Source organism: Anomaloglossus baeobatrachus, chromosome 4, assembly GCF_048569485.1.
Source record: "Anomaloglossus baeobatrachus isolate aAnoBae1 chromosome 4, aAnoBae1.hap1, whole genome shotgun sequence".
NCBI lineage: Eukaryota > Metazoa > Chordata > Amphibia > Anura > Aromobatidae > Anomaloglossus > Anomaloglossus baeobatrachus.
In genome coordinates, this window is record NC_134356.1 from 560730572 (window position 1) to 560744000 (window position 13429).

At 53.2% G+C, this 13429-nt stretch overlaps 1 protein-coding gene across 1 annotated transcript in view; it reads right to left on the bottom strand.

Moving 5' to 3' along the window:
• ADAMTS17 (ADAM metallopeptidase with thrombospondin type 1 motif 17) overlaps positions 1-13429 on the bottom strand; it is a 398711-nt gene that overhangs the window by 336343 nt on the left and 48939 nt on the right. Inside the window, exon 5 of the mRNA XM_075342840.1 lies at positions 12691-12774. Coding sequence (XP_075198955.1) covers positions 12691-12774 — 84 coding nt within the window. The remainder of the gene's footprint in view (positions 1-12690; positions 12775-13429) is intronic.

The following is a 13429-nucleotide window of genomic DNA, read 5'->3' on the forward strand; positions in this document are numbered from 1 at the left end:
TTTCCCAAAAAGTTCTACTTTTGTCTCATCTGACCAGAGAACATTCTTCCAAAACGTTTTAGGCTTTCTCAGGTAAGTTTTGGCAAACTCCAGCCTGGCTTTTTTTGTGTCTCGGGGTAAGAAGTGGGGTCTTCCTAGGTATCCTACCATACAGTCCCTTTTCATTCAGATGCCGACGGATAGTACGGGTTGACACTGTTGTACTCTCGGACTGCAGAGCATCTTGAACTTGTTTGGATGTTAGTTGAGGTTCTTTACCCACCATCCGCACAATCTTGCGTTCAAATCTCTCGTCAATTTGTCTTTGCCTTCTACATCTAGGGAGGTTAGCCACAGTGCCATGGGCTTTAAACTTATTGATGACACTGCGCTCCATAGACACAGGAACGTTCAGGTCTTTGGAGATGGACTTGTAGCCTTGAGATTGCTCATGCTTCCTCACAATTTGGATTCTCAAGTCCTCAGACAGTTCTTTGGTCTTCTTTCTTTTCTCCGTGCTCAATGTGGTACACACAAGGACACAGGACAGAGGTTGAGTCAACTTTAATCCATGTCAACTGGCTGCAAGTGTGATTTAGTTATTGCCAACACCTGTTAGGTGCCACAGGTATGTTGCAGGTGCTGTTAATTACACAAATTAGAGAAGCATCACATGTTTTTTCAAACAGTGCCAATACTTTTGTCCACCTCCTTTGTTATGTTTGGTGTGGAATTATATCCAATTTGGCTTTATGACAATTGTTTTTGGTTTTTTTTTCATTCAAGACAAATTAAATTAAGATAATACCAAAGAATTTGTGATTGCAATCATTTTCAAGAATAAACTGAGTATTATCTGACAGAATTGCAGGGGTGTCAATACTTTTGGCCAGCACTGTATATCTTGATTATGAGCACCATTTACAGAAATACACACACTTAAGGCCCAGTCACACTAAACAACTTACCAGCGATCCCAACAACGATACAACCTGATAGGGATCGCTGGTAAGTTGCTAGGAGGTCGCTGGTGAGATGTCACACTAAGTGACGCTCCAGCGATCCCACCAGCAACCTGACCTGGCAGGGATCGCTGGAGCGTCGCTACACGGGTTGCTGGTGAGCTGTCACACAGGCAGATCTCACCAGCAACCAGTGACCATCCCCCAGCCAGCAGCGACGCGTGGAAGCATGCTGCGCTTGGTAACTAAGGTAAATATCGGGTAACCAGCTTAGCGCTGGCTCCCTGTGTCGCGGGCGGAGGAGGGGACGCTGCGCTCACCACGCTCGGGTCCGGCTCTGCTGCTGCTCAGTGGCTCGAGCGGTGGGCCGGATCCGGGGACTCGAGCGGCGCTCCGCGCCCGTGAGTGAAAGGGGATGATTTCTGGGTTTGGGAAGTCAGTCCGTGACGCCACCCATGGTTTGTGGTGATAATGGGACACCACCGCTGCTCTGGACGGGGAACCCGGGAGCGATGACAGGGAGCAGCTGAGGTATTTCTCTCCCCTCCGTGGGTAGGGGGGTTTGGTGGTCCCGGGGTCCGGTGATGGTGACTGGAGGGTGGATGGCAGGAGTTGGGGAGGTGCAGGGTCGCGGGGGCGGCAGAGCAGTGCCAGGCGGCACGGTGGTACTCACTCAGCCAGTAACGTACATGGAGTCTCTGGTAAAACAAACGGCTGGATGGACGGGTCCCACAGACGGCTGTGGTGGTCACTCCCGGTAGGTTGGCGGTGACTGTCTCTCCCTGCACCTTTGATGTGTTTTCGGCCCCCGATGGCTTCCCACCGGTGACCCGCTCCTCAGCGGTGTAGTTGCCAGAGGAGCCTCTTTTGCCCGCAGGCGCTGGCCCTGGGAACTCTAGCTGTGGCGGTAGCTGTATTTCCCTTCACGGTTGAGCGGTTGCCTTTGGTCGGGTCTTTGCTGCTGGGAAACCCCGGAGGTTCCCGTCGCTGACTGATTTGACCGGTTTAACGGTGACTCCAAGCCTGGTCGTGGTCCGTAGGCCCTGCCGAATGGTGCTGGCCTCTCTTCGCTCCCCGGTCCAGTACCGGCGGGCCACCGCCCGTCCCCGGTCCTTACGGTTGTGTGGCAATCGGCCTCTCCTGCAGACGGTTACCACCGTCTGCCAACCTTGCTGTATGTGCCCGGGCCACGTACCCGGACAAGGTCAGTCTGCTCCTCAACTACCACTTCCCTCCTTCCACTTCACTTTCCCTTACTGTTCTCCTTCCTTTTCCCGCCTCCAGGACTGTGAACTCCTCGGTGGGTGGAGCCAACCACCTGGCTCCACCCCACCTGGTGTGGACATCAGCCCCTGGAGGGAGGCAACAAGGATTTGTGTGTGACTCTGGTGTTCCTAACCGGGGTGTGGGGTGTGTTGTTGCTGTACCTGTGACGTCCTGCCTTGTCCAGGGCGCCACACCTGCACACCTAGCCACAGTACACATCGGTTTAATTACCCGATGTGTACTCTGCTACGTGTGCAGGCAGCAGGGAGCCGGCTTCTGCGGACGCTGGTAACCACGGTAAACATCAGGTAACCAAGAAGCCCTTACCTTGGTTATCCGATATTTACCTTCGTTACCAGCGGCCGCCGCTCCACACTGCCAGTGCCGGCTCCCAGTTCCCTGCACTCCTAGCCACAGTACACATCGGGTTAATTACCCGATGTGTACTCAGTCTACGTGTGCAGAGAGCAGGGAGCCAGCACTGGCAGTGTGAGAGCGGCGGACGCTGGTAACGAAGGTAAATATCGGGTAACCAAGGTAAGGGCTTCTTTGTTTCCCGATGTGAGGTAAATCCGGAGATATGACGATAAATCATGATATTCAAGTATGTCAGGAAGCCCTCTCCTGGTGTCACCCCCCCTTTCCTTCACACAACTGGTTTAGCAACAAATCCCATGGCCATCTCCTGTGATATGGAGATGAGGTGGTGTGGGAACAATGGACACAGGATGACTCCCTGCCGTCACCCTGTAACAAGAGTTGTATCTCATTAGCAAGGCTATGGAACTAGCTAGACAGAACGACTCCAGTAAAAAATGGTTCATATCTCGCAAGCCATATTTCCGATAAATACGGCAACCATAAAAATGGTGTCTCCGCATGCGGACGATGCCGGCACACCCTTTTTATGGGAGCAGGACATTGGGAAATGCCCCAGGCGTGATATCAGCCAATGGGGAACTGGCAGGCAGGTCATGAGTCCCCTCGTTCTGTAGCTAAATTCATAACTGTCACAATGAGAGCATTGGCGTCCGCCTACGACGCTCCCAGGCAAAGTTATGGCCCATATTCCATGTTGTGGATTGTCCATAACTCAAGCCAGGGGTGGAGCAGTGCTCCCTCTGAGGTCACTAAGGTAGGAGGGGACCTGGATTTGCCCAGGTTGATAACCCTACTTCGGCCATTTTCCAGGGTTCTTTTCGCTGGGGGCACGTGTAGGAAACATCTGTGGGAAGGATCCTAGAAACCTGGGTACAGCGCCCCCCTGTGGCCAGACGCAACAAGGTAACTGCTGGAACTGTGTATGCCTGTTTGTAACCCATGCTTTGACTGTAACTGTACTCTGACATATGTATATTCTGTAGATCTCCTATTGTATATTGTAGTTTCTAGTGTGGCTTTAGGCTGATTAAATTATATAATTAATCTTGGGCTGTTCTGTTATCTCGATCTTGAATCCCACGTCTGTGTGTTCGGCTAATAGTTACCGTGAAGCGGTTGGTGGCAGCGAGTTGTGCCAAGAATTATTGTGGGGAGGCCAGTGAGATTCGGGGAGATTTTATATATTCCGCCCGCGGAGGTCGGGGGAATATATACCCTACTCTCACCGGGGACCCTTCAATAATCGGCATAAGTAGTATAGCGGCCTCCTTGCTTATGGTCGGGCAATTCCATAATTGGCCTGACTATAAGAGGGGCGCTAGAGAGCGCGTCACGTGCTCTGTCTGTCGGTCGGGAGGTATAAAGGAGGGGTGACCCCCACTTGTTACCCCCCGATTGTGACGTACTGGTAGCCAGCGCGGGGGGATTTCTGAGTGACCCCCCCCGGTGGTTTGTGACATATTGGTGGCATAGCGGTGGGATCGAGATAATAGTGTGTGTGAGTGTGAGACCCATACTCCCAGACACTAAAGACTGCCTGCAGCAGCTGTGGCTGCTGGGGTCTTCAGACTAGCTCAACACTAGAGTGTCAGAGTGCAGATACTGTAAGGTGTGTGGAGGCATCAGGTGTCAGTTCTGTGTCAGTGACCAAAAGTCTGCAAGAATGGCTGATGGCACCAGGAGCAGAGCTATGCAACTGGCCAATGCTAAGGCAGGAGCCGAAGAGAGGGAGGACGGTGCTGTGGACAGCAATGAGGAGGTTGCCCACGAGTCCTCCAGGAGCTCGACGCCAGAAAACCGTTCTGCCGAGGACATTGCGCAACCTGGCACTGCTGGACAAGATGAGGAGGAGCTCACCCAAGGTTCCTCAACGAGCCAGATGCCAGCCCTCCGCTCTGAAAGGGACAGTGAATCGCCTAGCTCTGCAGCGTGCCGCAGATCACCACGTGCCATTCCACCGAGCCTGGGAGGCTCGGATAGCCTTCTTCAAATGGCTATGGCCCTTCTCCAGGCTGGAGACCAGAAGGGCTACAAGGAACTCCTGGCAGAGCGCAGGGCAGAGCGGCAGGCAGCGCGTGACGCTGAGGCTGCGGAGCGGCACGCAGAGCGTGAGGCTGCGGAGCGAGAGCGGCAGGCAGCGCGTGAAGAGCGAGAGCGACAGGCAGACCGTGACTACCAGCTGCAGCTAGCTCAGCTCCGGCCCTCATCAGCCACATGTGACCTTCGAGACACCAAACTTCCAAAGGTCCGTGTTGAGGACTTCCCAGTGCTGGAGAAGGATGGAGACTTGGACTCTTTCTTGACTGCTTTTGAACGGACTTGCTTGCAGCACCATCTGGACAAGGACCAGTGGGCCAAATACCTGACCCCCCGTTTAAGGGGTAAGGCCCTGGATATCCTTGGGGACTTGCCTGCTGAGGCAGATCAGGGCTACGACACCATCAAGCGGGCCCTGATCCAACAGTACAACCTCACTCCAGAGTCCTACCGCAAGAAGTTCCGGAGCCTACAGAAGGGACCAAAGGACTCCTGGGCTGACCACCGGCGGGCACTTGCCCGAGCTGCCGACCACTGGACCCAAGGCCTGCAGCTTTCCACCGGACCGGAGATCCTGGACTTGTTCATCACGGAGCAACTCTTGTGGAACTGCCCTGAGGATCTCCGCCAGTTCATCCGAGACCAGAAGCCAAAGGGGTCCACGGCTACAGCTGCCCTTGCCGATGACTACACCAACAACCGGGCCCCTGAGGCCAGGAGAGCGGCCACCAGCAGCACCTGGAGAGGGGGTAAGATGAATTCGGCGACTGCCCCACCTGCCCCTAGACTGCAGGGGGTGTCCCCCTCAACTCCCCTCTCCAGGCCCGTGGCGGAACCAAGACGGTGCCACCAGTGCAACCTACCTGGACACTTCAAGGCCATGTGCCCTCAGCGTCCCAAGGCCCCGGCTCCGTCCCCGTCCCAAGGGCCGCCCAAGGTGTATTGTGTGGGTGGGGGTGGTGGTAGGTCCCTGGACAGCTTCCAACCTGTCACCGTCGGCCGGTCTGTGACCATAGGACTGCGAGACAGCGCCTCGGAGGTGACTCTGGTGCGGCCTGAGATGGTGTCCCCCCAAGACTTGATCCCTGGAAAAACCCTCGCTGTCTCCGGGATTGGAGGCACTGACCCGGCGCTGCCTGTTGCTGACATTTATGTGGACTGGGGCGCAGGGCGGGGGGTGAGGGAGGTGGGGGTAACTGATCGGATCCCTGCAAACGTGCTACTTGGGACAGATTTGGGGCAGATAACCTCCCAGTTTGGGCCCCCCCCAAGGGCTGAACCTTCAGCCAGTACTGACATGACTCCTGACAATGTTAATGTGTTATCTATGAATGATGTAAGGGAGGAGGGAGTGAACTCTGATATTTCTGCTTGCACAGACACCATAGACACACACGCAGCTGCAGCTGTGACAGGAGGGGAGGGGGTCAGAGAAAGGTGTGACAATGCCTCTACAAGTAACCAGCCTGTGAGCTGGGATCTGTTGCCCTCTGCAGGGATAAGCAGAGAGCAGGGTGCTGCAGGGGGAGGACCAGTGTGTGGGGTGGGGGCTACCACAGCAAATGTGGGGTCCCCAGAGATTTCACAGCGGGGTTCTGTTGCTGCAGGAGGGGAACAGGCAGGTGAGATTGGGGCCGGTCCAGGAGCGGAAGTGCTCCCAGGTAAGATCTCGGTGCATGGTTCCCCCACAACCGGGGTGTCAGGAAGCCAGGTAGGTCTGCCTGAACCGGCGACTTGGTCAGGAACGGAGGAGGAGCAGGCACGACCCACGGTCACAGCGGCTGTGGCCGCTGTCACCCGCAGTGGGAGTGCTGGAAGCCAAGGGGCCTCCCGGAGGTCCGATAGCTCTTCCCCTTCTGACCAAGTGGCAGCCGAGTCAGGTGGAGGCCAGGACACAGGTCCCGGGGTACTGACTGAAGATGTGACAGTCTCGTCGATTCTGGCCACATCTAGTCAGGGGTTTCAGGCAGCGTTAGAAGCTGACGACAGCCTGAAAGCTCTTAAGGAGCAGGCGGCACAGCCTCCCTCGGACTCGGACCCGGAGCGAGTGGTCTGGGACCAAGGACGGCTGTACCGGGCCACGGTCCAGCAGGGTTCACCGGAGGCGTGGCCCAGGGACCGACAGTTGGTGGTACCCTATCCGTTCCGGACGGAGTTGTTGCGGATCGCACATGAGATTCCGATGGCCGGACACCTAGGGATCGCTAAGACCAAGGCCAGGTTAAACCAGCATTTCTACTGGCCAAAAATGGGGGCCGATGTGGCTGCCTACTGCCGTTCGTGTGAAACCTGTCAGAGAGTGGGGAAGGCGGGGCCACGCCCCAAAGCCCCACTGGTATCTCTGCCAATCATCGATGAGCCTTTCAGGAGGGTGGCTGTGGATCTGGTCGGCCCGCTGGCCATCCCCAGCAGCTCCGGGAAACGCTTCATACTGACGGTAGTGGACTATGCCACCCGGTACCCAGAAGCAGTGGCCTTGTCGTCCATTCGGGCTGACAAGGTGGCCACCGCATTGCTGGAGATTTTCTCCCGAGTGGGTTTTCCCCAGGAAATGCTCACTGACCGGGGGACCCAATTCATGTCCCAGCTGATGGAGGCCCTCTGTAAGCAAGTCCAGGTGCGACATCTGGTGGCCAGCCCGTACCATCCACAGACTAATGGCCTGTGCGAGCGGTTCAATGGCACCTTAAAGCAGATGCTTAAGATGTTGGTCGACTCCCATGGGCGTGACTGGGAGCGGTATCTCCCACACCTGTTATTTGCTTACCGGGAGGTTCCACAGGCCTCAACAGGATTCTCACCGTTTGAGCTCCTGTACGGGCGACGTGTGCGGGGCCCCCTGGCTCTGGTGAAAGAGGCTTGGGAAGGGGATTTGGCCACCCCTGGAGTGTCGGTTATCGAGTATGTCATGCGCTTCCGGGACAAAATGCAGGCCTTGACGCAACTGGTACACGACAATATGGCTCAAGCCCAGGCCGATCAGAAGCGTTGGTACGACCAGAACGCTTGTGAGAGGACCTACCAAGTGGGTCAAAAGGTGTGGGTACTGGTCCCCGTACCACAGGACAAGCTTCAGGCAGCCTGGGAAGGCCCATACCTCGTGTACCAGCAGCTCAACCCTGTAACGTACCTGGTCACCCTGGACCCTGCCCGTGGAAGGCGGAAGCCCTTCCATGTGAACATGATGAAGGCACATCATGAGCGGGAGGCATGTGCGCTCCCCGTGTGCAACCTGCCCGAGGAGGGAGAAGCGGAAACCCTCTTGGATATGCTAGCCCAGGTTAGGGCAGGCGGATCCATTGAGGATGTGGAGGTTGGCCACCAGCTCTTGGAAGACCAACGGTCCCAGCTGTGGGCCACCCTCCTCCCCTTCCGGGGGTTGTTTACCAACCAGCCCGGAAGGACTGACTTGGCTGTCCATCACGTGGACACTGGGGATCATCCCCCGATCCGGCGTTCAGCATATCGGGTCTCCCTGGAGGTGCAGCAACACATGCGCCAGGAGATTGACGAGATGCTGAAGCTGGGGGTGATCCAGGCATCCAACAGCGCTTGGGCCTCGCCTGTAGTCCTCGTCCCTAAGAAGGACCGAACCACTCGGTTCTGCGTGGACTACAGGGGGCTCAATGCGGTCACGGTCGCCGATGCGTACCCAATGCCACGCATCGATGACCTGCTCGATCAGTTGGCCGGGGCTCAGTACCTGACCATCATGGATCTGAGCCGGGGATATTGGCAGATCCCCCTGACTCGCAAGGCCAGGGAACGCTCTGCCTTTATTACCCCATTTGGACTGTACGAGTCCACGGTGATGCCATTCGGGATGAGGAATGCCCCTGCCACTTTCCAGCGGATGGTCAACACCCTGCTCAAGGGACTTGAAGGGTACGCGGCCGCGTACCTAGATGACATTGCCGTCTTCAGTCCCACCTGGGAGGACCACCTAGAGCATCTAGCACAGGTGCTCAGGCGGATCCACCGGGCAGGTTTGACCATCAAGCCGGGAAAGTGTCAGCTGGCCATGAGCGAGGTCCAGTACCTCGGTCACCGGGTAGGTGGGAGAACACTGAAGCCCGAGCCTGAGAAAGTGGAAGCCATCGCATCCTGGCCCACCCCCAGGACCAAGAAGCAGGTGATGTCCTTCTTGGGGACCGCTGGGTACTATAGGAGGTTTGTTCCATGCTATAGTAGCCTGGCAAAGCCCTTGACGGACCTCACCAAGAAGAAGCTGCCCTCTGCAGTCGATTGGACAATGGACTGCGAGACAGCCTTCCGGGCCCTAAAGGACGCCCTGTCCAGCCCGCCCGTGCTACAGGCAGCCGACTTCACGCGGCCGTTTGTAGTACAGACCGACGCCAGTGACTTCGGCCTCGGTGCGGTGCTCAGCCAGGTGGACTCTGCGAGCCAAGAGCACCCAGTCTTGTACCTGAGCAGGAAGCTGTTACCAAGGGAAGTTGCCTATTCCACGATGGAGAAGGAGTGCCTGGCCATAGTGTGGGCCCTGCAGCGTCTGCAACCCTATCTATACGGGCGCCACTTCATCGTGGAGACGGACCACAATCCCCTCAGCTGGTTGCACACCGTCTCTGGGACGAATGGGCGATTGTTGCGATGGAGCCTTGCGCTCCAGCAATACAACTTCACCATTCGCCACAAAAGGGGCCGTGACCACGGTAACGCAGACGGGCTGTCCCGACAAGGAGAGGTCGCGGACGGGCGCACGGGGGAACACCGGAGTGTGCTGCCCCCTAGCGCCCTCAAAAGGGGGGAGGTGTGAGGTAAATCCGGAGATATGACGATAAATCATGATATTCAAGTATGTCAGGAAGCCCTCTCCTGGTGTCACCCCCCCTTTCCTTCACACAACTGGTTTAGCAACAAATCCCATGGCCATCTCCTGTGATATGGAGATGAGGTGGTGTGGGAACAATGGACACAGGATGACTCCCTGCCGTCACCCTGTAACAAGAGTTGTATCTCATTAGCAAGGCTATGGAACTAGCTAGACAGAACGACTCCAGTAAAAAATGGTTCATATCTCGCAAGCCATATTTCCGATAAATACGGCAACCATAAAAATGGTGTCTCCGCATGCGGACGATGCCGGCACACCCTTTTTATGGGAGCAGGACATTGGGAAATGCCCCAGGCGTGATATCAGCCAATGGGGAACTGGCAGGCAGGTCATGAGTCCCCTCGTTCTGTAGCTAAATTCATAACTGTCACAATGAGAGCATTGGCGTCCGCCTACGACGCTCCCAGGCAAAGTTATGGCCCATATTCCATGTTGTGGATTGTCCATAACTCAAGCCAGGGGTGGAGCAGTGCTCCCTCTGAGGTCACTAAGGTAGGAGGGGACCTGGATTTGCCCAGGTTGATAACCCTACTTCGGCCATTTTCCAGGGTTCTTTTCGCTGGGGGCACGTGTAGGAAACATCTGTGGGAAGGATCCTAGAAACCTGGGTACAGCGCCCCCCTGTGGCCAGACGCAACAAGGTAACTGCTGGAACTGTGTATGCCTGTTTGTAACCCATGCTTTGACTGTAACTGTACTCTGACATATGTATATTCTGTAGATCTCCTATTGTATATTGTAGTTTCTAGTGTGGCTTTAGGCTGATTAAATTATATAATTAATCTTGGGCTGTTCTGTTATCTCGATCTTGAATCCCACGTCTGTGTGTTCGGCTAATAGTTACCGTGAAGCGGTTGGTGGCAGCGAGTTGTGCCAAGGATTATTGTGGGGAGGCCAGTGAGATTCGGGGAGATTTTATATATTCCGCCCGCGGAGGTCGGGGGAATATATACCCTACTCTCACCGGGGACCCTTCAATAATCGGCATAAGTAGTATAGCGGCCTCCTTGCTTATTGTCGGGCAATTCCATAATTGGCCTGACTATAAGAGGGGCGCTAGAGAGCGCGTCACGTGCTCTGTCTGTCGGTCGGGAGGTATAAAGGAGGGGTGACCCCCACTTGTTACCCCCCGATTGTGACGTACTGGTAGCCAGCGCAGGGGATTTCTGAGTGACCCCCCCGGTGGTTTGTGACACCCGATGTTTACCGTGGTTACCAGCGTCCGCAGAAGCCGGCTCCCTGCTCACTGCACATTCAGTTGTTGCTCTCTCGCTGTCACACACAGCGATGTGTGCTTCACAGCGGGAGAGCAACAACTAAAAAATGGTCCAGGACATTCAGCAACAACCAGCGACCTCACAGCAGGGGCCAGGTTGTTGCTGGATGTCACACACAGCGACATCACTAGCAACATCGCTGCTACGTCACAAAAGTCGTTCCTCAGCAACGATGTTGCTAGCGATGTTGCTTAGTGTGACGTGGCCTTTACACCCCTTGGCTGCTATCAGGAAAGAGAGAATGGTTGCCTGAGGAATGATTTGCCATGCTGATTTCACATTGGCATGAAAATCGTCAAGATCCACTGCTGGCAGCTCTCTTTGCAATTTCCAACCAATGATGTCTCAGATGTGCTCCATGGAAAACAAATCCAGAGATACTGCAGGATATAGTAGCACACTTAGGTCATGTAGGCCTCCTACAGTAGCATAAGCTACATGTGGCCTGGCATTGTCAAATTGAAAAAAAGATTCTTTGAAGAAATATTGGTACCATTGTTTCCATGACCATATCAATGTAAAGCCAAGCGTAGTGTATCTGAAATAAAGTTTAGTGGGGTCCGGCTACGGCATATTGTGTCACCACACACCACAATCTCAGGAATAGTTCCTCGTTAAAGCTTATTCATGATATTGCCCACAACGTCTTCAGACCCATCTCTATGATTGTGTCCAAGATAAAAGAGACTCATTGATGAAGAGGATAGACCTCTATTCCAGCTTCCGTTGCCAACTTGTTCCGCCTCATGATAGCCTATGAGAACGATTGTGTGAAGTCATTGAAGTGAAGTCCTTTAGCTAGGTGTCCGTCTTGTAGCCCAATGTTATGCAAACATCTTCTGATGGTTTGTTTAGACACTGTTTAACCCCTTAGGCTTGGTTTGTGATATTTAATTTTACTTGCAGTACAAAACGGATTAATGATGCAACCAGTGATACACCCCTTTCTCAATGTTGCTTGTGCTGCTATGTGCAGCCTATGTTGCCTAAATGTGCTATCATGGCCTGCAGCACCTGCAAACTTGTCCCAGATTTGCTGAATGGGCGACGTCCTTAATTGGCAATTGAAAATGAAGCTACCAGGAGTGGATATTGATAATTTTCCCAAGTACAATCTGGGCACAGAACATTCCTCAGACAACCATTAATAACTTCTTGTAACGCCCATACTGGCATCTCCACGTTGTGCTGTCCCACCCCCCTCCCCAGCGGGGATGTCGGTTCTCTCACCTGCCTGGCGGCCCTGCAGTGTGTGCTCTGTCCTTGGATAAAGCTGCTGTCTACCGGGGCCTGCACACACCTAACAGGCTTCCTTTGAATGTCCGTAGGGTGCGTGCGTGGCAATCCCCCTTTTCTTAATGGGTCAGCACCCTGACCTGCAAGTGTCTCTCAGGTCAGCTGAGAGGTTTCAGGTATTTAAGGCATGCCTAGCCAACGAGTTAGTTACGTTGCTAGTGCCCTCTGCCGGCTGCCTACCAGCATATGCTCCTCCTGCCACCTCCAGTGGCAGTAGTAAAGACCTGGCGGCCAGTCCAGTTCGCTCCTCCAGGCAAATGAACGGTACTTTTGGTCCAGTGGACCCACTAATACCATGCGGGCATAACACCTCTTGATAGCAGCCAAGGCGTGTAAGTGCATGCACTTCTGCACGTGGTGCACACGGTGCCCATACTCAATAATTAAAAAATTAAGAGGTTTTGAACATTATGTTTTGATTTCCTTATCATTTGCATATTATTAGTATTAATTAATCCTGTCACATCCATAATTCCATAACGTTTTCTTCTTGGTGTTGTAATTTCAATGTTGACGAGTGGGTCACAATATACAAATATGGGTACACATCATTTACTCAATCTTCAATTTTCTATGTGAAATGCTGAAGTTTGATTGACATTTAAAATTCACTCAATGGTTGGATTTTAACGCTTACCGGGCGGCTGTGGAGCAAAATCAACTTGGTGACACGTATATCAATTTTAATTCCAAGGCTTTGGTGTTGAAACATATTGTAGACCTGAATGATCAAACAAAATCAAATTTAGTCATGACAGGTAAAGGAAAAGTTGTATTAGTAATGATATAGCTTTTAAGAGTATGCTACAAAAAAGATGAGTGCTGACCTCAGACAGATGATCAATGTATGTTATAAACCTAAAAGAAAGAAAAAACTAATCTATTTTTTAACATTTTCAATAGGGGACTCCTGTCACCTTATGTCTATGTGTGGCTAATATGCTCAACCTTAAATTTTTCCCTATTCAACTTTTTGCACAAATTCATCCTTGCCGTGATAAAAATAACGACATCATCTTTTACTTTCCCTCCTGGGCTACAGGGCTCTATCTCCGCTGATGCTTCTGTGATTGTGTATGCATTGGCAGGGATGAATTTGTACACAAAAAGCTCTTTTTGTAGGGATATGGTCTGGTGAAGCGTCATTTTAAGTAAGGAGACCAAGAGGTCAAGGAAATCCTTCAAAAATTTTAAGTCTGTAATTTTTCAGTTTTCTTTTCTCACATTTATAGTTTTTTTTGTTCAAAGTGGCAAATAAAATAACTACAGATAGACCAGAGCCAAGAAACAACTTCTATAGTGAAAAGGGAGATGAGGTACGGCACATCCAAACGACGGCTAAAATCCAAGGTTCTTCATTGAAGATGAATTAAAAC